Source organism: Drosophila mauritiana, chromosome X (genome assembly GCF_004382145.1).
Source record: "Drosophila mauritiana strain mau12 chromosome X, ASM438214v1, whole genome shotgun sequence".
Lineage (NCBI taxonomy): Eukaryota > Metazoa > Arthropoda > Insecta > Diptera > Drosophilidae > Drosophila > Drosophila mauritiana.
Genome location: NC_046672.1, coordinates 14,007,701 through 14,027,878, shown reverse-complemented (window position 1 = coordinate 14,027,878; position 20,178 = coordinate 14,007,701). Strand labels below are relative to the sequence as shown.

The window sequence follows — 20,178 nt, the reverse complement described above, 5'->3', positions numbered from 1 at the left end:
GCTGTAAACACAAGATTTTCAAAATATTCGAAAGCCAGATGGACTGAACTATGTGCACAATACAATTCTCACGTATTTAGCATTGATTTCGTTACGGAGATCGGAACATTTCCTTCCTTTGATTGCCGTCTATTTATAAAGGCGAATTTCCTGTTTATATTTTTTATAATACATTTATTTAGTCGATACAATGGCGAGGTCGGCCCTCCGCCCCCAATAAAAAAAAAAAACTACTCCACTTCCACATGCATATGTACATCCATACGACCACACATCCACTGGATGGTTATATCTCACGGAATCGAGCTGACACGCACCACCTGCGCCAGTGGCAACGTGTCCAGGCGCTGCAGCCGCTGGCGTTTCTCGCCGGGATGGGGCTTGGCTGCAGCGGTCGGCTGGCCACCTGGACTGGCGACCGTACTGCGAACTGGTCTCGTACCCGGACCCGAACCGCCAGCGGAGTCCGTGCTGTCGCTCTGGGCCTCCACCAGCTTGACATGGGCGATGGTCTGGCCGAAGAGCTTCTGCCGGAAACTGGGCCTCTTGGGCGCTCCACGATGTACACCGACGTCCGGCGTATGCGGGCGCTGATGGGTACGTTGATGGTGATCCTCCCGCTCCACGGAGCGCTCCTTGTGGCGATGGCGTCGCTGCTTCTTGCGATGCTCCCCGCCACCGGTGGGCAGCAGCTCGTTCACGTAGTGCAGCGAGCTGGAGGCACTGCCCGTGGAATCGGTGCCGGAGTGACCATGATGCGACTGCGCCTTCTTCGCGTGGCGCGCATGCTTCTCCTCCAGTTCGATCTTGTTCTTCAGCGTCACCTCCTCGATGTGCCGCTCCTGCAAAATGGAAGAGCATCGCTGAGCATCATTGGCTTTCCTGGTCTTTTCATGTGTCCTACAAACATGGCTCGCCTGTGCTTGTCCCTCTTGGCCAGGACGACCACCCAGGCGCCGTAGGAGAGCATGATGCCCGCCGGTACCAGGACGCCAGCCAGCGAGTTCTCCGACTTCCGGACGCAGGCATGGTAGACGGCCAGGAAGAGCACTGTGGAGATGGATGTGGTTGAGTTCGTGGTACAGTCGTGCTTCGCTAACAACGACCGATTCAAAATGAGCACGCGAAAGTCGGTGGCAATTCGATTTGCGTGCTCTACTTTAGTTCAGTTTTTAGTTTTTAGTTTAGTTAAGAATTCGAAAATGATTTTAAAAATGGTTTTCTCATATATCTAAAAGTTCTTTTGATGTAAGAATTATTGAAGAGATAAAAACCCTTTGAAAACCAATGTTTTTTTCCTGAGAATGGGTGAATATTTTTCACTTGGCTGGTTTGTGCTAGGCAGGCCTGACTGTAATATTACTGAAATCCCAAAACTTACCCAGAAAACAGACGATCACAGCCACCAGGCGTCCATTGGCTTTCCGCTCCTCCTGCAAAAGGATATGGGGATATGAGAAACGGGGTCACCGATTCAATCACTTCTGGATGCAGTTCCAGAATCGGATTGAGAATTTTTCAGGGCTATTGGTTTGGCTCTCTTTCCGTTTTTGTGAGTGATGCCATAAAAACAATTGTTTATAATTTTCACGTTCCATGCATATAGAGGTTTATACACGGCAAAAAAATAAATAAAAACAATAGTCTTCCACATACAGCGAAATTAGGTAAAAGCAAAGTAGAAATTATGAGAAGAAACAAGTGATAGTTTTTTGCAAATAGCAAACAGTTAAGTGCCTTGCATTTAAAAAATAAGATTCCAAAAATGCTTAAAGCATTTGGGTGCCAATTCAATTGGATTAAAATGCAGAAAAGTTTCCGAAATGGAAACCTAATATCGATTTGATTATCTTACACTTCATAAAATGGCGTGATTTACACAAACGCTTGGGAATTTTGTTTGTGTATCTGGGACTATTTGTTGATCGAAAAATGCGTGCCTGATTTTATACAATTTGTATTAAATAGGTTTGGAAATTTTCGAAAAATCATGCGTACGCATGTCAAATGTGAATGATTTTGGAAACACGCTTCTTCCAGTGTCATTTTTTGCACTTGCTGTATATTTTCCAGTTAACTGAAAAAAAAACTATTAAATGGCAAATGCATTCTTAAGGTCCACTGTATGTGCAAAAAGATCTAAGGCGAAACTAAACGAACATTTCGGGTTTTATGGTCGCACACATTCTATTCTAGTAATTCCGTCGATAATGATGGCGCCACAAACGATGGCGTCGTACAAACTTTGGGAGACGTCTGCAAATCTCGGAAAAGCTGAGGAAAATCTGGAAGTCACAGTGATCCATTCGTAATGACGTGCACGTAAATCAAGGTGTTTCCAATGAATCACAACACGGTGGAAAAAAAAAACGAGAGCACTCATGAAATGTCCATATGGTTATTGTTCAAGTTTTGTTTAGTTTTAAACGATTCAGTAATATATGTGTGATATATATATGAATGAAAAAGATCACAGTCGTTCGATTTTTAATTGAGTACTGAAAAGTTAATGATTATGCTTGGGTTTTTATACATGTGTCCTTGTAAATTTGGCATATTTGGGATATTGCATCGTTCTATCGCTCTTTAAGATACTTTTCAAAATCACCGCCCAAATTCGAACTTACGCGCGACTTGAGGTCGAGGATCTCGTTGAGGTTCTCTTGGATGATTTCCTCCTCCGACATGGACGTAATGCTCTTCCGGGCCACCAGGGAGGTGAGTGCATCCGGCGATTTGGGCACCGCCGGATTGGAGCACACTGTGCCCGTTCCACGCGGCATGGCGGCCGGAAACTTCGGCACCGGCTGGCGATTTGGGGCGGTCGCGGACATGGGCGTGGCTCTGCGGCGGAATAAGTGGCTTACGTACTAGTTCGGTTTGAACGGACCGCAAAAAACAATCGAGGTTCTGGCGGAGTGTATTCAAATTTTCGAAAATTTCACAATTTGCTTGAAGTGAAGATCGCGTCCGGGCGGCGATCAAAAATCGAGTGAGAGGCGAAATTGTGTGGTTACGAGCCCAAACCTCCTCGATCCATTTTTTTCGCGACTTCGTCCGATTTCTGCGGGCGATTTGTTGTTATTTGTTGTTTATTTACACTGCAGTAAATAATTGTTCGGCTGGCTGTGTGTGCCCCAAGTTCATATCGAATCTGATGCGTATATATATAGGCATGTGCGTATGTGTGCATACACACATCGACCGAAATATGCAGCAATTAAATTGTTTATTTTTATGCAAAAGATTCGCAGCTATTTTGAAAAACGATTATCGATACAAGTGAGCGGCAGAAAGTATGGAGAAAACATTTTTTTTTAATACTGTTGTATATATTTAGTCTTTCATCCATATTTTATGAAAAATAAATTAAATTTTACTATAAATATTATTATAGTTTTGTAAATACTTTTTCGAATTTCTCTGTGAGAACACCTTTTTTGACGAATGCCCCCAACAATATTTTCAAGCAATCGATGCTATCGATGTAACGGACGCAGCTACGATTGGCCAGTGTCATCGATTATTTTGCTGGACAGTTCGATGATATATAATTTAAAAAAATCATCAAAATAATAAAATATATAAAGATTAAACTAGATTTGCTACATATATAGCAAGTCACGCTGTTGTTGATTATTTCAGAATAATAACTTCTTGCTGTGCTCATTTTATTTTCGTTTTCTTTTTACCTGTCTTGTTTGAATTCACTTGTATATTAGTGTGACCAATGAGAAATATGAAAAATATATTTTCCACAAAACGCGATATCCTATATATATGTAGCATTTATTTTGATTAAAAGGAAAACAAATAAGATATCGATATTTTTTATATACTTTACGCATCTCTAGGCAAATCCTATACAGAATCCCCAGGCCCGCGAGTTCTCGCTGCATCAGCATTCACCAGAATCTTCGCCTGCAATACACCACCTAACAAGCGCAACGGCGTCGTCCCATCGCTGCGCCCGCCGTTTCCATCGTCGTCAGCAGTAGCAGCAGCAGGAGCAGGAGAGGCGGAGCCACTGTGGCATTATGGCCCTAACTAATCGGGATCGGGAACGGGGCTCTGGGCCATTGCCCAATCGCTGGCTGTACTGTCCGCGCAAGAGCGATACCATCATTGCGGAACGCTTCCTGGCCTTTAAGACGCCACTAAGCAGTAAATTTCACGACAAGATGCCCATCGAGTGCACGTTTCAACCCGAGATGCTTTTCGAATACTGCAAGACGCTCAAGGTAAATGCAAACGCCAAACTCTCAACTTCCAACTCACATATCCAACCATCTCGTGCTTTCAGGTGAAACTGGGACTCTGGGTTGACCTGACCAACACGAAACGATTCTACGATCGGTCCGCGGTGGAGGAGCTCGGCGCTAAGTATATTAAGCTCCAGTGCCGTGGACATGGCGACGCGCCGTCGCTGGAGCAGACGCACAGTTTCATCGAGATCGTGGACAACTTCATTAACGAGCGTCCATTCGACGTTATAGCCGTGCACTGCACGCACGGCTTCAACCGCACTGGCTTCCTGATCGTCTGCTACATGGTCGAGCGACTCGACTGCTCCGTTTCGGCAGCGCTCGCTATCTTTGCTAGCGCCCGACCGCCGGGCATCTATAAGCAGGACTACGTCAACGAGCTGTACAAGCGCTACGAGGACACGAACGTCGCTCCAGCGGCACCAGAACAGCCCAATTGGTGCATCGACTATGATGATGGCAACGGCGATGGTTTTGTGCAGGACAACAGCTCATCCACGTCACAGCAGGCCGGCGAGCAGGATGATGACGCCGAGGAGGTGGATGGAGAGGATGCGGGCGGCGACTGTGACGCCTCCACGTCGGACGGTCAGCCGCGGAAGAAGCGACGGCGCGAGATGATCATTAAGAATGCCACCTTTATGGCGGGAGTGCCGGGCGTGCGACAGGTGAGCGACCAGCCGCGCCTGGGCGATCTACAGCGGAAGGTGCAGGACTGGTGCGACTGGAAGAAGAACGGCTTCCCCGGAGCACAGCCTGTCTCCATGGACAGGGAGAACATAAAGCGGCTCAGCGAGATACCCTATCGGGTGTCGTGGAAGGCGGACGGCACACGTTATATGATGCTCATCGATGGAAAGGACGAGGTATACTTCTTCGATCGCAACCACTCCTGTTTCCAGGTGGAGAATGTGACATTCGTGGAGAGCAGGAACCTAAACGAGCACCTCGACGGCACTCTCGTCGACGGGGTATGTGATTCTAGCTGGCACTCCTGATTGCAACTAAATCATCCTTGTATTTGTCCGTAGGAGATGGTGCTGGACAAGATCGGCGAGACCGTAACGCCGCGCTACCTCATCTACGACATTGTGCGACTATCGAATCGCGATGTACGGGAAGAGCCATTCTATCCGAATCGACTGGACTACATTAAGACGGAAGTTATAGGTGAGTAATTCGAAGGTTATGAAGGACTCATCCATTTACCACCGCAGGTCCCCGAATCCTGGGCATGAAGCATGGCATCATCAATCAGCGCCTGCAGGCCTTCAGTGTGCGGGGCAAGGACTTCTGGGACATTTGGATGTCTGCCCGGCTGCTCGGCGAGAAATTCTCGCGGACACTGGCACACGAACCGGATGGCCTCATCTTCCAGCCATCCAAGCAGCCGTACACGGCTGGCACGTGCTTCGACGTCTTCAAATGGAAGCCACATGAGCTCAACTCGGTGGACTTTCGGCTCAAGATCATAACAGAGCGTGGCGAGGGGTGAGTAGTAGTGGTAGTCCAACGGGCACAATTGATCCGCCATTCTCTACCTCTGGCAGCTTGCTGACGAAAAAGGTGGGCTTCCTCTATGTCGGCGGACGCGATGCACCCTATGGACGGATGCAAAAGTTGACGAAGGAGACCAGGGAATTGGACAACAGAATCGTCGAGTGCACCATGAATCAGTTTGGCAACTGGGAGTTTATGCGCGAGCGAACGGACAAAAAGAATCCCAACAGTTATACTACAGCCCGCTGTGAGTAGCAATCCTCACCAGCAGTGGGATCCCTATCCTCATTGTCATCTTAATTATATATGGTTATAAACCATTTCAGCCGTTGAGGACAGCATAAGGCATCCAGTCACCAAGGAGTACCTATTAAACTTTATCGCGAGCTCTGGCTATCGGAGTGATCATGCCATGATGCCGCCGCCGATCAATTCCCATAACCCTACCCAAAACCATAACCACAACCACTTCTATGCCCAAGGCAATGGCCACCACCAGGGACGTCCCTGTGTAAACCCGACATTAGGAAATTAATCAGCGCGTAATACAAATAAATTTAATCTTGAGTTATATATCGAAAAACTGTGTGAACTTGGGGTTTGTTCGATTAGCTGGACTACGAAAGTCTGTCATCATTTGATTGCTTAGTACTCCATCCATCTGTACACCTTATAAACTCAACTCAACTCATATATTTATTATATATATATTTAAAGCTCTGCACACTGCAGTTCTGTTTATTCAGGTGCACACTTTGTAAACCCTATAGAGGTAGTCCAGATACTGCTCCCAGCACCTAAGGCAGTTGCAACAGCCATTGCAATGGTGTCCAAACCTGGCCAAATGTATAACACATACATAAAACAGGAGGAACTTCGCTGCTCAGTTGAGCAGGCTGCCATTGTCGCGCAGAACCTCCGCCTCTAGCTGGCCGAGATGGAGCAGGGCCACCAGAGCGGCGCCCTGCTCCGCTTGCTTCTTGTTCTTCTCCCAGTAGGAGCTACTGAAGCGCTGGTCATCGTACGTGCAGATGGAGCGGAACAATTTGTCGCACTGCTGCGTTTCGTACGCTGGCGGGGATTTGCCAGCCTTGACAGCGTGCACATATAGCTGCGTTTTCGGCAGATGGTTATCTGTGGCATGGAAATACCGGTTGAATCATGGCCACCAAGCAAGAGAGTGATCGAAACACTTACCACTGGGATAGGTGGAGCGCAGGAATGGCATGTGACGGCAAATGATGCCGTCGAACTCGTCCGTTATGGCAATGGCCGCATCCTCCAGCTTCTGACGCTTGGCCAGCGCCTCCGATGGCTCCACCTCCGCCCGTCCCGAGTTGCCCATCGTCTTCAGCTCCCTCTGCTTGCGGCGGCAGTATTCGCCCAGCTCCCAGATCTCGCAGATCTGCTGCAGCGTCTGGCACTGAAGGAAACGCTTGCCCCGCGGCGTCTCCTGCAGCTCCCTGAGTATGCTCTGCACACAGTACTTGGCGTTGTGCGGCGCATTGTCGTAGTCGACGCACAAGCGCAGGTACTTCTTGATCAGCTCGTCCATGGGCAGCAGGCCCTCCGGCCTGAAGATGCTCACATTGATCTGTGCCGCACGAGCCACCATCACGCTATCGGCGCCGCATTCCAGTTGAAATTTGCGCAGATCCTCGTAGCAGTGCATGTTTTTCGAACCCCCATTGGCTATAATCGGTATGTCCACCGCCTGGGCAACGGCGCGCAGCACCTCGGGATGGGCAGGATGCTGCGGACGCTCGTTGCGCGTCCTCGCATGAATGCCAATGGCAGCGATACCGGTGGCGGCCAGTTTCTGCACCAGATCGATCGTGCCCTCCACGTCCGGCAGTATGCGTATTTTGCAAGTGACTGGAATGTCCAAGCCGGAGCAGAGGGTACGCAGAATGTTTGCCGCCTTGTCGGGATCAGCGAGCAGGGCGGCGCCCATGCCGCCCTTGATGGAGAACTCCTTGGGACAGCCCATGTTGATGTCCAGACCGGAGATGTCGCTCTGCAGCAGCATGCCCACGGCCAGAGCCCGTCTGGCGTCGCTGGTGCCCATCTGAAGCACCAGGCGTGAGGTTTCCTGGGCGCAGGTGCGGAACACAATCGTGCCATCCGACGGATCCACAAAGTCCACCGTGCCCAGAGCCGCTTCAAGGTAGAATACAAATAGATGAAGCATGCAGAGTTGGCTCAAACACTGTCCACTTACGGTTCGGCCTGCGTATGCTCCTCATAAGCTTGAGGTCCACCAGCTCCTCCGTGTAAACGATGTCCGCACCCATTTCCAGGGCCAATAGTCGCATGGGCAGCGTGCCCACACGCACCATTGGCGCCAGGATGAGCTTGTTGCGGTAGTCCAGCCTCTGGCGCGTCTTCATACTGAAGGACTTCCTCAAAATCGTCGGCAGTCGCAACATGGATTGGAATCGAAATCGAATTCAGCTGTTGCACGCCGTCCAATTGGGGCCTTCTGCACGTCAGCGCATATCGGACACTGTGCACGGTACGATTTTAACGATATATTAATATTATTGAGTTATTCACTTAAAATTGCATATTCTATGCAGATAGGAAATGATTTCATTTGTGCTAGTGAATTCTACCTGATTATTTTTGTTTGATTGTAGTCCGCCTACTGATTATTATTATTCCTAACAACAAAAATTTTATTCGACTGCTTAGAAACTAAAATAGAGGCATAGTTCATATTTATCCTGTATGTAAATAGCGTTCCTTTGTTCTTATTCATAGCAATTTCGCTTGGTGTCTTTCGGTATTTTTGAAAACATACTTCTGTGTTCACGGTCTATTTTTCGATACATTTTCTCGTTATCGATAGCAATATTGTTTTTGTCATTTAAACCAAGCAAGCCAAAAGTTTTTTTGTTTTTGTTTTGGCACAGAAATTGCTGAATAACCGCGAATCCCCGAGAGAATCGCCACCCAAGCGCGACACCCACCACAAGCAGCAGAGGTCAGAGGTCGGCGGACAGCGAACAGCAACAAGGTGAGGCGCGAATAAAGCTGCAACCCAAAGAGGATTCCGCAAGTGGCCATTAATTGGATTAGTTGCGCAGAAGAACTAGGAGAACAGCGGGAAGCAGAGCCATTAAGGTCTGGCCCAGCAACGTGACCGAAGCCAGGCGATCTCCGTCGACGGCGCAGCCAAGCTCATTATCCGGATCATCTCGAGGAGCACAATTTGCCCTGACACAGCAGCGGGAATCCTTGGACAGCAGCGGCAGCGGCAGCAGCCAGGCGAGGACGAGCCGAGGAACCGGAGAAACAAGTGGCTCCCGCGACTCTGGCCCATCGGTTATGCCCAACGCGTGCCCTGGTACGCGATTGGGGAACTGGGACTGGGGCGCAGCCTGCAGGCGGCGGTCGATACACTGAGGCTGACCTACGGCCAGCGCCCACGGCAGCTGGCGCTGGCCATGTCCCTGCTGGCCTACGGCGAACCAGCGGAGTCCAGCGAGACGGACAGCCCGGCGGTGGAGACGGAGCCGGACGTACTGGTCGATTTCACGGCCATGCTGCAGCGGCAACGGCAGGGCGGCGAATACGGCGGTTGGTTCGGTTGCGACAGCAAGATGCAGACGACGCAATCCGATCAGGGCTACTACCTGGAGCAGTATGTACTGGGCGTGCTCGATTTCAGCTCGCAGTATGGCATCGATTACAGCATCTCGTATACGGCGGCCAATGTGATTGGCAGGCCAACGAAATTTCCCGCCTATGGCGACTATCCGGAGACCTTTCCCATGGTGAGTCCATGCAGAAGCATCCGTACACGGTTCCCATTCAACTCTCGCCCGCAGCGCACCTACGGCGACTGGTGGCAGCGGGCACCGTCCGCCACGCGTGAGATTCAGCCCCAGAATCTGCCGAAGCTGGAGACACACGACTATGTTGGTAAGACGACCGGTTCAAGGTAGCCGGATATCATATCCGCACATCACAACCCCTTGCAATTGCATCAGAATTTCTGCCTCAATTTGCGCAAGGTTGTGATGACTATAGAATTTCATTATCATACCACTTATCGATTTCCAGTGGTTTATTTCGAGGAGTTTGTAGTGCCCACCGAAGTGGCCATCTTTGAGACCTTCAATCCGGGCGCCGTTGTCCGCATTTGGGCGTACGGCCTGACCAAAAACTGGACCTGCCTGTGGGAGGCAACGGAAAGCGATCTGGCCCGCCCGCCGCCACTGGACTCGCGTCGCTTTGCGCCGCCACTAAAGAAGACCACGATGTTAACGAAGTGAGTAATGGAGGACAATGGTGGCTGATAGCAGTGGGATATATAGCAAGCAACTCTTCTTGGCAGAACGCTGCGCATCGATTTCAATCACAGCCGACTCAATTACTACACGGAAATCGATGCCATCATGCTGTGCGGTCGAACCGTCACCAAAACGCAAAACCTGCTGGCCAAGCAGCAAATTACGCAGCACAGCCGGACGCTCGTGTCGCCGCCACCGGAGGTTATTGGCTCAGCGCCAGGCGACGGCGGTGGCGGTTCAATTAGCTACAAGCTGCGCACCCTAAAGTTCCAGCCAAATTGCGGCGAGGACGGTGCCACCAAGCTGCACGAGTTCATCAACAACGATCTTGTTCAGTTTCTGGCGGACAATTGCGTGGATGGCGAGAAGGCGGCGCCACAAATCTTTCTCACGGATCTGCCATTCGAGATCCTACTGCGCATACTCAGCTACCTGGACCTGAAGTCCCTGTTCCGCGTGGGCCACGTGTCGCGCACCTTCTATGACATCTCCACGCATCCGCTGCTCTACGCCGAGATCAGCCTGAAGCCCTACTGGGATGTGGCCAGCTCGGAGCTGCTGTGCACACTGGCGCGTCGGGCCACCATGTTGCGCAAGCTGGATCTGTCCTGGTGCGGCGGCTTCGGCAATGTCTCGCCCACCGAGTTCAAGAAGTGCTTACACACTGGCAAATCATAGTGAGCCATTAACTAAAATGCTATCACTCGTTTCAGATTCCTGACCCAACGCGGCGATAATCTAACCCACCTGCGGCTGAACTCCTGCAAGTTTCTCAACGCCAGCTGCATTGAGAATGTGGGCATAGTCTGTGATAATCTGATAGGTGGGCTTTCCGTTTTCCGTTTTCCTCGTATCCTTATCGAACGTTTTAACTCAATATTCCCTCGCAGAGTTGAGCCTGCGCAACTGTGCCACTGAACCGCCACTGCTGAATTTCTCCTGTCTGGCCAATCTCAAGAATCTGGAGCGCCTCGATCTCTTCCAAACGTACTTCGAAACGGAACTGCTGCTCAGCATGCTCGAGGGCAACCGCAAGCTGAAGCATCTGAATCTAGGTGAGCTAGAGAGCTTCAAGCTTTGTTGCGTTCAACCAATTCCAATTGCAATTGCACATTCCCCCAAGCATTTTGTGGTGTCTCGGTGAACATGGACAATGTGGCCGCCCATTTGGCCACGTACAACACGCAGTTGATCTCGCTGGATCTGTGGAAGGCGCACTTTCTGTCGTCCAGAGGATTGCAATCGCTGGCGCGTCTACATCAGCTGGAGGAGCTGGACCTGGGCTGGTGGTGGGTGCCTCGCGCGATGGAACTGCATGTACCATAAGTTAAACATTCTGTTCTTGCAGCATGAGGGAGGCATCGCTCGGAGATGGCCTGTTCCAGCTGCTGTCCAATTGTCCCAAGCTGAAGAAGCTCTTCTTGTCGGCGGTGCGCGGCACCACCGAACGCGATCTCATGCATATTGCCGCGCTGGGCAAGAATCTGGAGCAGCTGGACCTCATGGGCATTTTGAACATAACGCACGAACGTGTTTATGAGTACGTCTCTATTCCTTATCCTTTTTAAGATCGCTTTAAGTATTGCATTCAATTCGATTCGATTTCAGCATTCTGGTCAACTGTCCCAAGCTGCAGTTGCTCGACCTGAGCTTCTGTGACAACATCATGGATCGGGATGTGAGTAGATCTTTGATGGAATTACTCCGTATATTCCTAGCTAATTCCTATTCCTATTTGTTACTCAGTTCGATTTGCTGGCGGAATGGTCGCGACAATTTAACGTGGACATCAAGAGCAGTCGACGCCACTGAACCGGAAATGGCGAAACCGGAAGTGGGACAATCCCCAGTCCTTATAGCTACTCTAATTATGTCTAGTACAATGCTAAGTGTACTTTTAGATCCTACATATTTGCATGTGACATTCTCCCTCTTCATTTATAGTAAAATGTTATATATATATACATATATATATATGCTGTTATGAATATGAAACATTTGATATTAAACTGGGCGATTTTTTAATCACTTGAACTAATGCTAAGAATTAGGGAATTAAAATAAAGAAGTTGCGTATAAATGCAGTAGTTTATTGAACAAAAATTGGTTTACGTTTTAATTTATTTGGATATTTGCTAATGGGAGCAGGGCAGTTTGCTTGCAATAACATTTTAAATAAGAATTTCAATCTTTTGTTTGGTATATAAATCCCATCGATACTATCGGTACATTCTGCCAACACTATGCCAACAGTGTGACCGCACTCTAACATAGCTCAGCGTTATTTTCCAATTAGAATTATTTGTTTTTAAAGATGCCATTAAATTTCAAGCAAAAAAAGGATATATTTGTTTGTATTAAATATTATAAAGCATTACTACATTTGCATTTTATCGTCTCATTGGAAATCAAGAACTTCCATTCGATACTCACGACCGAGCTTGCCACCCCCAGCTGTCATCTCCAACTTATTTTCCAATCAGAAACAGTAGCGCAGTGCGCTTATCAAAATTAGCTTTTAAATTCAATTAGTTGCTTGTAGTAATTGCAATCGAGGGCAAGGGGGTCACTCGGAGCGACGGATGACCCAGCTCCTGGCCAGGAGCAGCCCGATTGCGTGAGCCAGCGGAGTGCGGGGGCGTTTGGCAGCCAGCTGTGCAGCAGCAGCGCCAGCAGCAACAACAATAACAACAAAGTAACGAGGTCGCAGGACCAAAAAAAGGCGAAGAAGGCGGAGCAGAAGGTATGTATGTGTGTGTGTGTGTACCCAGTTGGGCAGCCGCCCCCTACACCGGCCACGCCCCCTAGCAGCACGTACACATCGTGTAATTGCCGTGAATTATTGATGTGGCCCGAGCATTCGATGCTTGGCGGGCGTGCCCGTCCATCTATGGAGTTGCTAAACGAGTGGTCCGGCCACCAATGTGTGGCATTTGTGTATATCCATTAGATCCAGCGACACGCAGCCATGCGATTTAACAAGCCGGAACTGAACTCACTGGCCAGCAATCCAGCAACGCGATTCGACAAAGAGGGCCTGCTCATCATCACCGATCGCCAGGAGGGCTTCCTGTGGCGCTCCAGCGAAGGTATTGATTGCACCACTACCATCTGATCACCCGCATCCATGCACATGCACCAGCACACACACACACACACAAACACCCACCCACCCACACACAACATCCACACCATCCAATCCTGTCCAGGCACTTGGCTTATGCACCTAATTCTACCGCCCACAGTCAGAGTTGAACGTTGGTGTAAACTGCGTGGCAATTTACTGTTCTACCTCAAGGATAAGGACCCCAAGTCAGCGGTGGCCGGCCTCCTGGTGCTGGAGAACTGTCGTGCGCGCATCCAGAATGAGGAGCGTGATCCCGACGGCTACGTATTCGATCTAGGTAGGCAGCAATGCACTATGATGCTATGATACGATTATTATGCTAATGCCTGTGTGTTGCAGACTTCAAGGACAGCCCATCGGAGCGTTTCATCACACGCTCGTCGGCCGAACGCCTGGCCTGGGTGCAGTGCATCGAGCAGGCATCCAGCGAGAGGCTGAACGCGCTCATTCGCCAGCTAAAGGATCAGATTGTCAGCCAGAGTCGCCAGCCCAGCAGCGGAGCATCCTCCATGGGCAATCACATTGACCTCGGCATGCCGCTGGAGCAGCAAATGCAGGAGCAGCTACAGCTGCACGGCCAGTTGGCGGAGGAGATGTCCGTGTCCGTGACCACGGAGGTGGTGGCGCCGATTGAAGGTGATCTTATACAGTTCTAACCCAAAAACCCAAATAATCGGAGAAGGCGGCGGTCGTTGTTGTTTTTTAGTTTTGTTAACCAGATATTTGGCCATGTCACTGTTCCACGCACTGCACCACATGCCTCTCGCTCGCTTCCATGCACCCACATCCGGTTTACGGTCATTTGATTCCATCGCGTCCAACCAAGGACGCTTCATTCGCAAACATTCTGCTATCGTACTATTTCATTTTTCGTATGTTGCATCAGTTGAATCTAATCGAATCACTAAACCACTGATTTCCATTGCTCCATTTCCGAATTTATATGTTGTAAACTTATGTGTAATCCCAGCGGGAGCTGATGGTGCATTGCGATCCATGTGATTGGACTGAAAATGATGAATTTATTCTTGGAATAAACTTTGTTTTGCTAATGAATTGAAACGGAATTAACCAGTTGTTTGTTATTTAATCCCCTCCTGCTTTAGCTGCGCCACCTGCCGTTCGGTTCCATTGCATTCCCCGCCTGCAAGCTGACCTGGTCTGCTCTTACTTACAGAACTCGATCTCTCGGAGCTGCCCATCTGCGAGACGGCGCTCTCCTGTGATACCCTGCCCCTGGACACGCTGGGGCGACCGCCCAATCCGCAGGTGGTGTGCTCGCTGCTACCGACGGCTGGAGAGGATTGCGTGTGGCGGGAGCACGCACGCACCGAGCTGCAGGAGCGCACACGCACACCACAGTTCCTGTGCACGATGCGCTTCCAGCGCAGCGCCGGATTGTCGGCCAGCACACGGCTTCGCTTTAGCGTCTTCGATGTCCGCGAACGGATGACGCTCACCGCCGTGCCGCTGGGCCATGCCGAGGTGGCCCTCGGCGTCATCCAGGACACCAGCCGGCTGCGCCTGCCACTCACATCGCCGCGCGGCGAGTGCGGCTTCATCACCCTGGCCTCCTGGTCACCCGACGCTGCCGTGGAGCCCGGCCAGTCGGGTAATGGTCCGCCGCGTTCCAGCACCCAGCTCTTCGAGGGATCGGCTGGCGCCGGTGTAGCCACAACGAGCAGCAGACGAGGTGAGATTTATAGACTTTGTGCATCTCAGGGAACTATTCAATAGGTGATTAGCTTTCGGGTTTCTTGGAGTATCACTTTGAAAACGAAAAGGAAGAGTATAGAAAGTGTTTCGGATGCAACTACCCTAGTGACCCCCATCTTCTCCCTGCATCCGCAGCCCATCGTCGCACCCAGTCGCTGCCGCCGAAGCTGGGCGTCCGCCTCTTTGTGCCGCAACAGTGCGGCCTGCAGCGGGTGTGCTCCAATCCCCGCCTGCGCACATACCGCCTGCACTCGTCGCTGGGTGCGGACATCAGTGTGCAGGAGACGCTGCTGGAGTCGCGAATCTGCTGCCAGCTGCCCCAGCAGCTGCTCTCCATTTGGATACAGCGCGAGAAGGAGCTGCTGCAGGAGATCTCCGGCATGGGCGAGCTGAGCGGCGAGTGGCGCTGGCGTCAGATGAACCTGCTGGAGGAGCATCTGCGCCTGCTCAAGGACTACTCGCAGGCCAAGCAGAATATCCAGCAGCTGGCCCGCGATGGTGTCTCCTTCAAGCGCTCCTCCGCGAAGGCGGACGAGTCGCTGGAGTTCCTGCCGGTCAATCTGCACGTGCAGCGGATGTGGGCGCAGAACGACACGCTGCAGCGACGCGGCCTCCTGGACGTGGTCACCGTGGGCGCCTTCACACGCCACGATCCCAAGGGACGCAAGTGCGGCGGTCTCATCAAGTAAGATGCACCATATATCTACCCTATGAAGCCAAGACTAATTGATTCTTTCACTTCGGCCAGACTGCTGCAGGAGAGCAAATCGTGGAAGCTGGAGCAGAGCAACGCTTGCAAGGTGCAGGCGGCCAACGATGCCGTGCAGGCCACCAAGCAGCTGCGCAAGGAGATCGTCGAGCTGATGTCGCAGCTGCTGCAGTTGGCCAGTCGACGCAGTTCCATGGACATGATGCCGCTGTGCAACCAGATGGTGGCACGCACACGCACGCTGCTAAATCTCTGGGAGCCGAGCATCGTCGAGGAGGCGGTGGCCTTCATCGAGCGCCATCGCATCATCGAGGAGCCGGAGAACGTGCTGATGGAGCCGATGTCGCCGTTCCGCAAGATAACCCAACAACTGACCGCGCTGGAACTGAAGTCACCGGAGCTGGAGGACTTCGCCACGCCGGTGGTAGCGCCACCGGATCTCTGGCCACGCGGTCAGCCGCCGCTGATGCGTTCGAACAGTTGGCATCCGAGCAATAGCTCGCCGTCCAGCTCGCTGGACATCCGGGCCATCGATTCGCTGCAGCATGTGGTTAAATGCTACAACGATCACTTGCGCAGCCTGGAGCAGGGCAGGCAGCCAGGTCGCCAGGACGAGGATGAGGAGCAGGAGGCCACATATCAGTCGCTGCCTGTTGCCTGGCAAACGCAATCGGAGGTCAGCACAGCCACGCAGGTTCCGCCATCGGATAACCCAGCTGATTTATCCGTGCTGCAGCTAATCGATCTGGACGAGATCGGACGGCAGGCGCAGCGACAGCGGCACCATCAGCCACCGGCCGGCTTTCTAGACACGAAGCTGATGAGCTCCTCGCCGTCGGCCAACTATTATCGGCCCACGGAGGAGCCGGAGCCACTGGATCTCACCCAGCTAAACATCGAGGCGAGCGTTATGTGCCTGGTCAGCAAGCTGAAGTTCTTCTGCGGACGCTGCGACAGTCCCGCGATCCGGCTGCGTCATCCGAAGGCGCCCATCAAGCGGGAGGGATTCGCTGTGGCGCCACAACAGGCGCCGGACGTGATAGCGGCCTCGGCAGCCAGCGGCAAGCAGGCACCCAATCTCGCGCTGGATCTCAAGCCGCAGTCCGTCGGTGGTAGTGGTGGAACCACCACAGCCGGCTCTGTGGCCGTAAAAAAGGGCAACAAGTTCACCGACGGCCTGGATCTCTCGATGACCACGGACTGGGCGGCGGAGCTGCGTCCTAGCATGCGAAAACTGCGCCACGCCATGGATCGCCTCCTGAAGACAGCCCGACTGATGCACTCGGTCCAGCGGCTGCAGCAGGACATGCGCTGCAATCGCCTCCAGGCGAGCATCATGTACCGCAGGGACGTCTGCTTCTCCCAGGCGGTAAGAATGTAATGTCTTAGATTGACGTGAAGTACTTAAAAATGATCTCTTTCCTACCAGCTAACTGCTCTGGTCAGCTCATTGATGCTGCGCCTCTGGGGCAGCGAGCTGGACATGGGCTATCTGGTGATGCTGCGCGACCTGGGCCCACTGGCCTACTTCGAGGGCCTGCTGACGCTGTACGGCAACGAGGCGGACATGTGGAGCGACATGTGCATCGCCATCGAGGATCTGTCCGCCGTCAGCTTCCAGCTGGTGCGGGCGCAGGGTGAGGTCGCCCAGACGCCCATGCCACGGATCACTGGCTCGCGACAGGCGCTGGAGGTGCAGCTGCCTGTGCCGGAGCACTCGCTGCCGGGCAATGGCACCTCCATTTCGTTCAAGATCACGCCCGTCTTCTTCAACATCGGCATCAACGAGAAGGCGAGCTTCGCCGAGACGCTGGGTCAGACCAAGGAGCAGCATCGCTCCAACTGGGACAACTACTTGCGGCTGAGCCAGTACTTTGGACGTTACCGAAAGCTGGGACTCGGCTCCGTCGACACTGGCGAATCGCTGCAATCTCTGCTCGGCTTCATGGAGCAGCAGCTGCGGGCCAATGTGTCCAAGAACGTGAAGATCCTGCATCTGGCCGAGGATGCGTGCCGTTTGATGGACGGCCTGCGGTTCACCTCGTGCAAAAGCGCCAAGGATCGCACTGGCATGGCGGTCACGCTGGAGCAGTGTCGTGTCCTGGTGCGCGAGTTTCAGCTGCCGGCGAAGCATGTACCCTACGCGCTCAGCACTATGCGAAGGTGAGTTCGGAATATGAAATGTGTGTATGATCTGGCGATTGCAATCGATGCTACTTGATTTCAGCGAGGGCACGCGCATGGACAACGTGCTGAAGAACATTGGGAAGCGAAAGTATGCCTTCAATCGAACTCAGGTCTCTTTTCTGCCGGCCATGTACAGGCCGCCAGTTGGTAGTTACGGCAAAGCGCAGACTTAAGGACGCCACTGGGTATCCGTTTCCGGGTGTTCCATTTCCATTTTTGGTCAGCGGGGCACGCGGAACAGAGACACCAGAGATAGATAACAGCGAAGCAAAGGATAACGTATAAAACTGTGCCAAAAATCCAAAACAATTTAACCAATTTAGCGCGAGGCAAGCAAAGCGCATAACGAATAAGTTAATACGAATAGGTAACTAATTAAATTAGCACATTGATGGAGCATCTTCCGGCGACAATTGTTAACGCATCGCACGATTCCAATTTCGATTCCGTAGCATGGACCATACGTAATACGTCCTCTTCCCTATCCTTCCCATATTTATTTAGGCTATATCCGCGTAGTTGTAGTTTGCAGATGAGGCAACCGTGTACTTTAGCAACTCATGTACTTCCAGTGAATAAAAAAACAGAACTTGTTAACCACTATTACACACAAAACTTAACAGCAGCCCTGAGTGGCCCTAGTAGTCCTGGACGCGCCCAGTGCCCAGACGCTCCTTCCGGATCTCAGTGCGCAGCCACGAGGGCACATCGCGTATGGGATGAGCGTTGGGGTAGCGCAGCGGCTTCTTTGGCCCCTCGAATGGATGCGTCTTGGCCAGCTTGCGTTCCAGATACTCCTTGTTCACCTGCTTCTGATCGCGGTGCTTGTCCATGTACAGATTGAAGGGCTGCTTCAGCGGGAAGAACTTCTGGTCGGCCAGGTACGGCTTGGGGAAATCGTACTCATAAACGGGCTCCTTGCTCTCTGCGCGACAGATGACCACCATTAGTGTGAGCTACGATTGGGAGGGAACTATGTACGTTTCTACTCACTCAAGACATCGTGGTAGAACTGCGTCAATGACTCGTCCCAGTTGGTCTGATAGAAGGCGAGGCCAGCAGGCGTCAGTTGCTCCTGGTGCTGGCGATAGAAGTCCAGGGTGCTGAAGGTGCGCTTCTCCAGGTTGCCGTAGTCGGCAGCAGCCAGCTGATAAGAGCCGAGATCAAGGCGCGCCTGCTGCTTGTAGAGCACAAAGACCATGCGTTGGTAACCAACGCCCCTCGGCGGGAACGGCGGTAGATACTCGGCGAGAACCTGGCCCTCGCTCACCTTGCCGTTGGGTATGTTGGCACTGGAAAAATAGGGACGAATTGGCATAGGATGATGCACAAAAAAAAAAAAACTATACTTACATAAACCAATGCAGGCACTCGGCAGTTCCATTTGTGTAGTGTGCATCGGGATTGCTGGCCACCAGGGTCCAGTAAGTGTCCTGGCCGGCGGCTTGTCCCGTAATGGGATCCACTAGGCCATCGAAACTGATCTGAGGCGACTTGGCTGCCTCCGCGGGCTTGATCACGTTGCCATTGTAGACGGGTGCCAGACTATCGCCGTCCAGTTGGTAGCTTATGTTGAGCGGCACGCGGGGCACAAAGTAGGCGCTGCCAAAGAGGTGCTCGAAGATGCCGTAGTGGTCGGCCAGCAGGCGAAGATCATGCTGGCCTGTGGTCTTCACATAGGTGCGCTGCACCTTGTCCAAATCGATGATCACTGTGGATAGACAACAAGCGGCTATGAGCACATAATCATCAATAGTCCCCAGGATCGCTACTCACACTTGTTGCTCCGCGCCAGCTGCTCCAGCTGCTTGTCACTGCGCTGGGACTTCAGGTGCTCCAGTCGCTTCTTTAGCTGTGCCGAGCGCGACTCCTTTAGCTGCGGGAAGCCAATGTTGATGCGGGCCACCACCTCCGGATCCTCAACGTTCTCCTCTGCGGAAAGACATCGATGATACATTGGTATGTGGGCGAAAAGTGATCCCGAGTGGTTACATCAACTTACCACGGATCCGCTGCTCCAGGGAACGGGCCACGCCGGGAGGCTTGCCGCGTATGGTGTGTCCTTGCCGGGTGGCGGTCATCAGGACGGCGGCCTGGGCATCGCGCACGACCACATTTAGGCCACTTTTCATAAACAAATTACTGAAAGACATGGTGTTTTGTAATTTGCCTTGCTTTTCAGGCGGCTCGCGTTTTTCTAGCGTTGCCGGATCGTCGACGGTGTGAAGGGTTGCCAGACGGTGAGCTTATAGCGCTAAATGGTTTTGGCGAACTTTAAAACTATCGGAATTTAAAATGGTTATAAGTTAATTGGTAATTTGGAATAATTAAATAACTTATCACTTGAATTTACCTTGGAGCAAAGTATCTCATCAT

General features: G+C 51.8%; 6 protein-coding genes across 8 annotated transcripts; 3 read left to right on the top strand and 3 right to left on the bottom strand.

Moving 5' to 3' along the window:
- Nucleotides 1–159: 159 nt before the first annotated feature.
- Nucleotides 160–2,917, bottom strand: LOC117146800. Of its 2 annotated transcripts, none has more exons than XM_033313340.1 (4): nt 2,628–2,917; nt 1,382–1,433; nt 905–1,050; nt 160–842 (listed from the first exon to the last, which is right to left on the bottom strand). In XM_033313340.1, exons 1-4 carry the CDS (start codon nt 2,832–2,834, stop codon nt 294–296), a joined length of 954 nt encoding a protein of 317 aa, XP_033169231.1. In that variant the 5' UTR covers nt 2,835–2,917; the 3' UTR covers nt 160–293. The 2 variants fall into 2 exon arrangements, with proteins under 2 accessions (XP_033169231.1, XP_033169233.1); XM_033313342.1 differs by lacking the exon at nt 2,628–2,917 and adding an exon at nt 2,241–2,354.
- A 918-nt stretch (nt 2,918–3,835) lies between these two features.
- On the top strand, nt 3,836–6,348 carry LOC117146791 (mRNA-capping enzyme). The gene is made up of 6 exons (XM_033313330.1): nt 3,836–4,241; nt 4,304–5,236; nt 5,297–5,435; nt 5,483–5,756; nt 5,816–6,012; nt 6,092–6,348. The coding sequence occupies exons 1-6, from the start codon at nt 4,038–4,040 to the stop codon at nt 6,298–6,300; spliced, it is 1,956 nt and encodes a 651-aa protein (XP_033169221.1). The 5' UTR covers nt 3,836–4,037; the 3' UTR covers nt 6,301–6,348.
- Nucleotides 6,349–6,456: 108 nt separating this feature from the next.
- Nucleotides 6,457–8,242, bottom strand: LOC117146794 (tRNA-dihydrouridine(20) synthase [NAD(P)+]-like). Its single transcript, XM_033313334.1, has 3 exons — nt 7,987–8,242; nt 6,963–7,925; nt 6,457–6,899 (listed from the first exon to the last, which is right to left on the bottom strand). The coding sequence occupies exons 1-3, from the start codon at nt 8,192–8,194 to the stop codon at nt 6,649–6,651; spliced, it is 1,422 nt and encodes a 473-aa protein (XP_033169225.1). The 5' UTR covers nt 8,195–8,242; the 3' UTR covers nt 6,457–6,648.
- Nucleotides 8,243–8,617: 375 nt separating this feature from the next.
- LOC117146789 (F-box/LRR-repeat protein 4) lies at nt 8,618–12,031 on the top strand. Of its 2 annotated transcripts, none has more exons than XM_033313328.1 (11): nt 8,618–8,784; nt 8,855–9,544; nt 9,599–9,692; nt 9,834–10,041; nt 10,108–10,716; nt 10,777–10,886; nt 10,954–11,118; nt 11,187–11,352; nt 11,412–11,603; nt 11,672–11,741; nt 11,810–12,031. In XM_033313328.1, exons 2-11 carry the CDS (start codon nt 9,215–9,217, stop codon nt 11,873–11,875), a joined length of 2,010 nt encoding a protein of 669 aa, XP_033169219.1. In that variant the 5' UTR covers nt 8,618–8,784; nt 8,855–9,214; the 3' UTR covers nt 11,876–12,031. The 2 variants fall into 2 exon arrangements, with proteins under 2 accessions (XP_033169219.1, XP_033169218.1); XM_033313327.1 differs by having other exon boundaries at nt 8,847–9,544.
- A 480-nt stretch (nt 12,032–12,511) lies between these two features.
- LOC117146787 (inositol polyphosphate-4-phosphatase type I A) lies at nt 12,512–18,417 on the top strand. Its single transcript, XM_033313324.1, has 9 exons — nt 12,512–12,806; nt 13,014–13,152; nt 13,309–13,467; nt 13,530–13,826; nt 14,368–14,883; nt 15,042–15,591; nt 15,655–16,984; nt 17,045–17,778; nt 17,843–18,417. The coding sequence occupies exons 2-9, from the start codon at nt 13,032–13,034 to the stop codon at nt 17,973–17,975; spliced, it is 3,840 nt and encodes a 1,279-aa protein (XP_033169215.1). The 5' UTR covers nt 12,512–12,806; nt 13,014–13,031; the 3' UTR covers nt 17,976–18,417.
- On the bottom strand, nt 18,322–20,001 carry LOC117146795 (39S ribosomal protein L38, mitochondrial). The gene is made up of 5 exons (XM_033313335.1): nt 19,805–20,001; nt 19,579–19,734; nt 19,156–19,513; nt 18,796–19,094; nt 18,322–18,727 (listed from the first exon to the last, which is right to left on the bottom strand). The coding sequence occupies exons 1-5, from the start codon at nt 19,953–19,955 to the stop codon at nt 18,441–18,443; spliced, it is 1,251 nt and encodes a 416-aa protein (XP_033169226.1). The 5' UTR covers nt 19,956–20,001; the 3' UTR covers nt 18,322–18,440.
- Nucleotides 20,002–20,178: the final 177 nt, after the last annotated feature.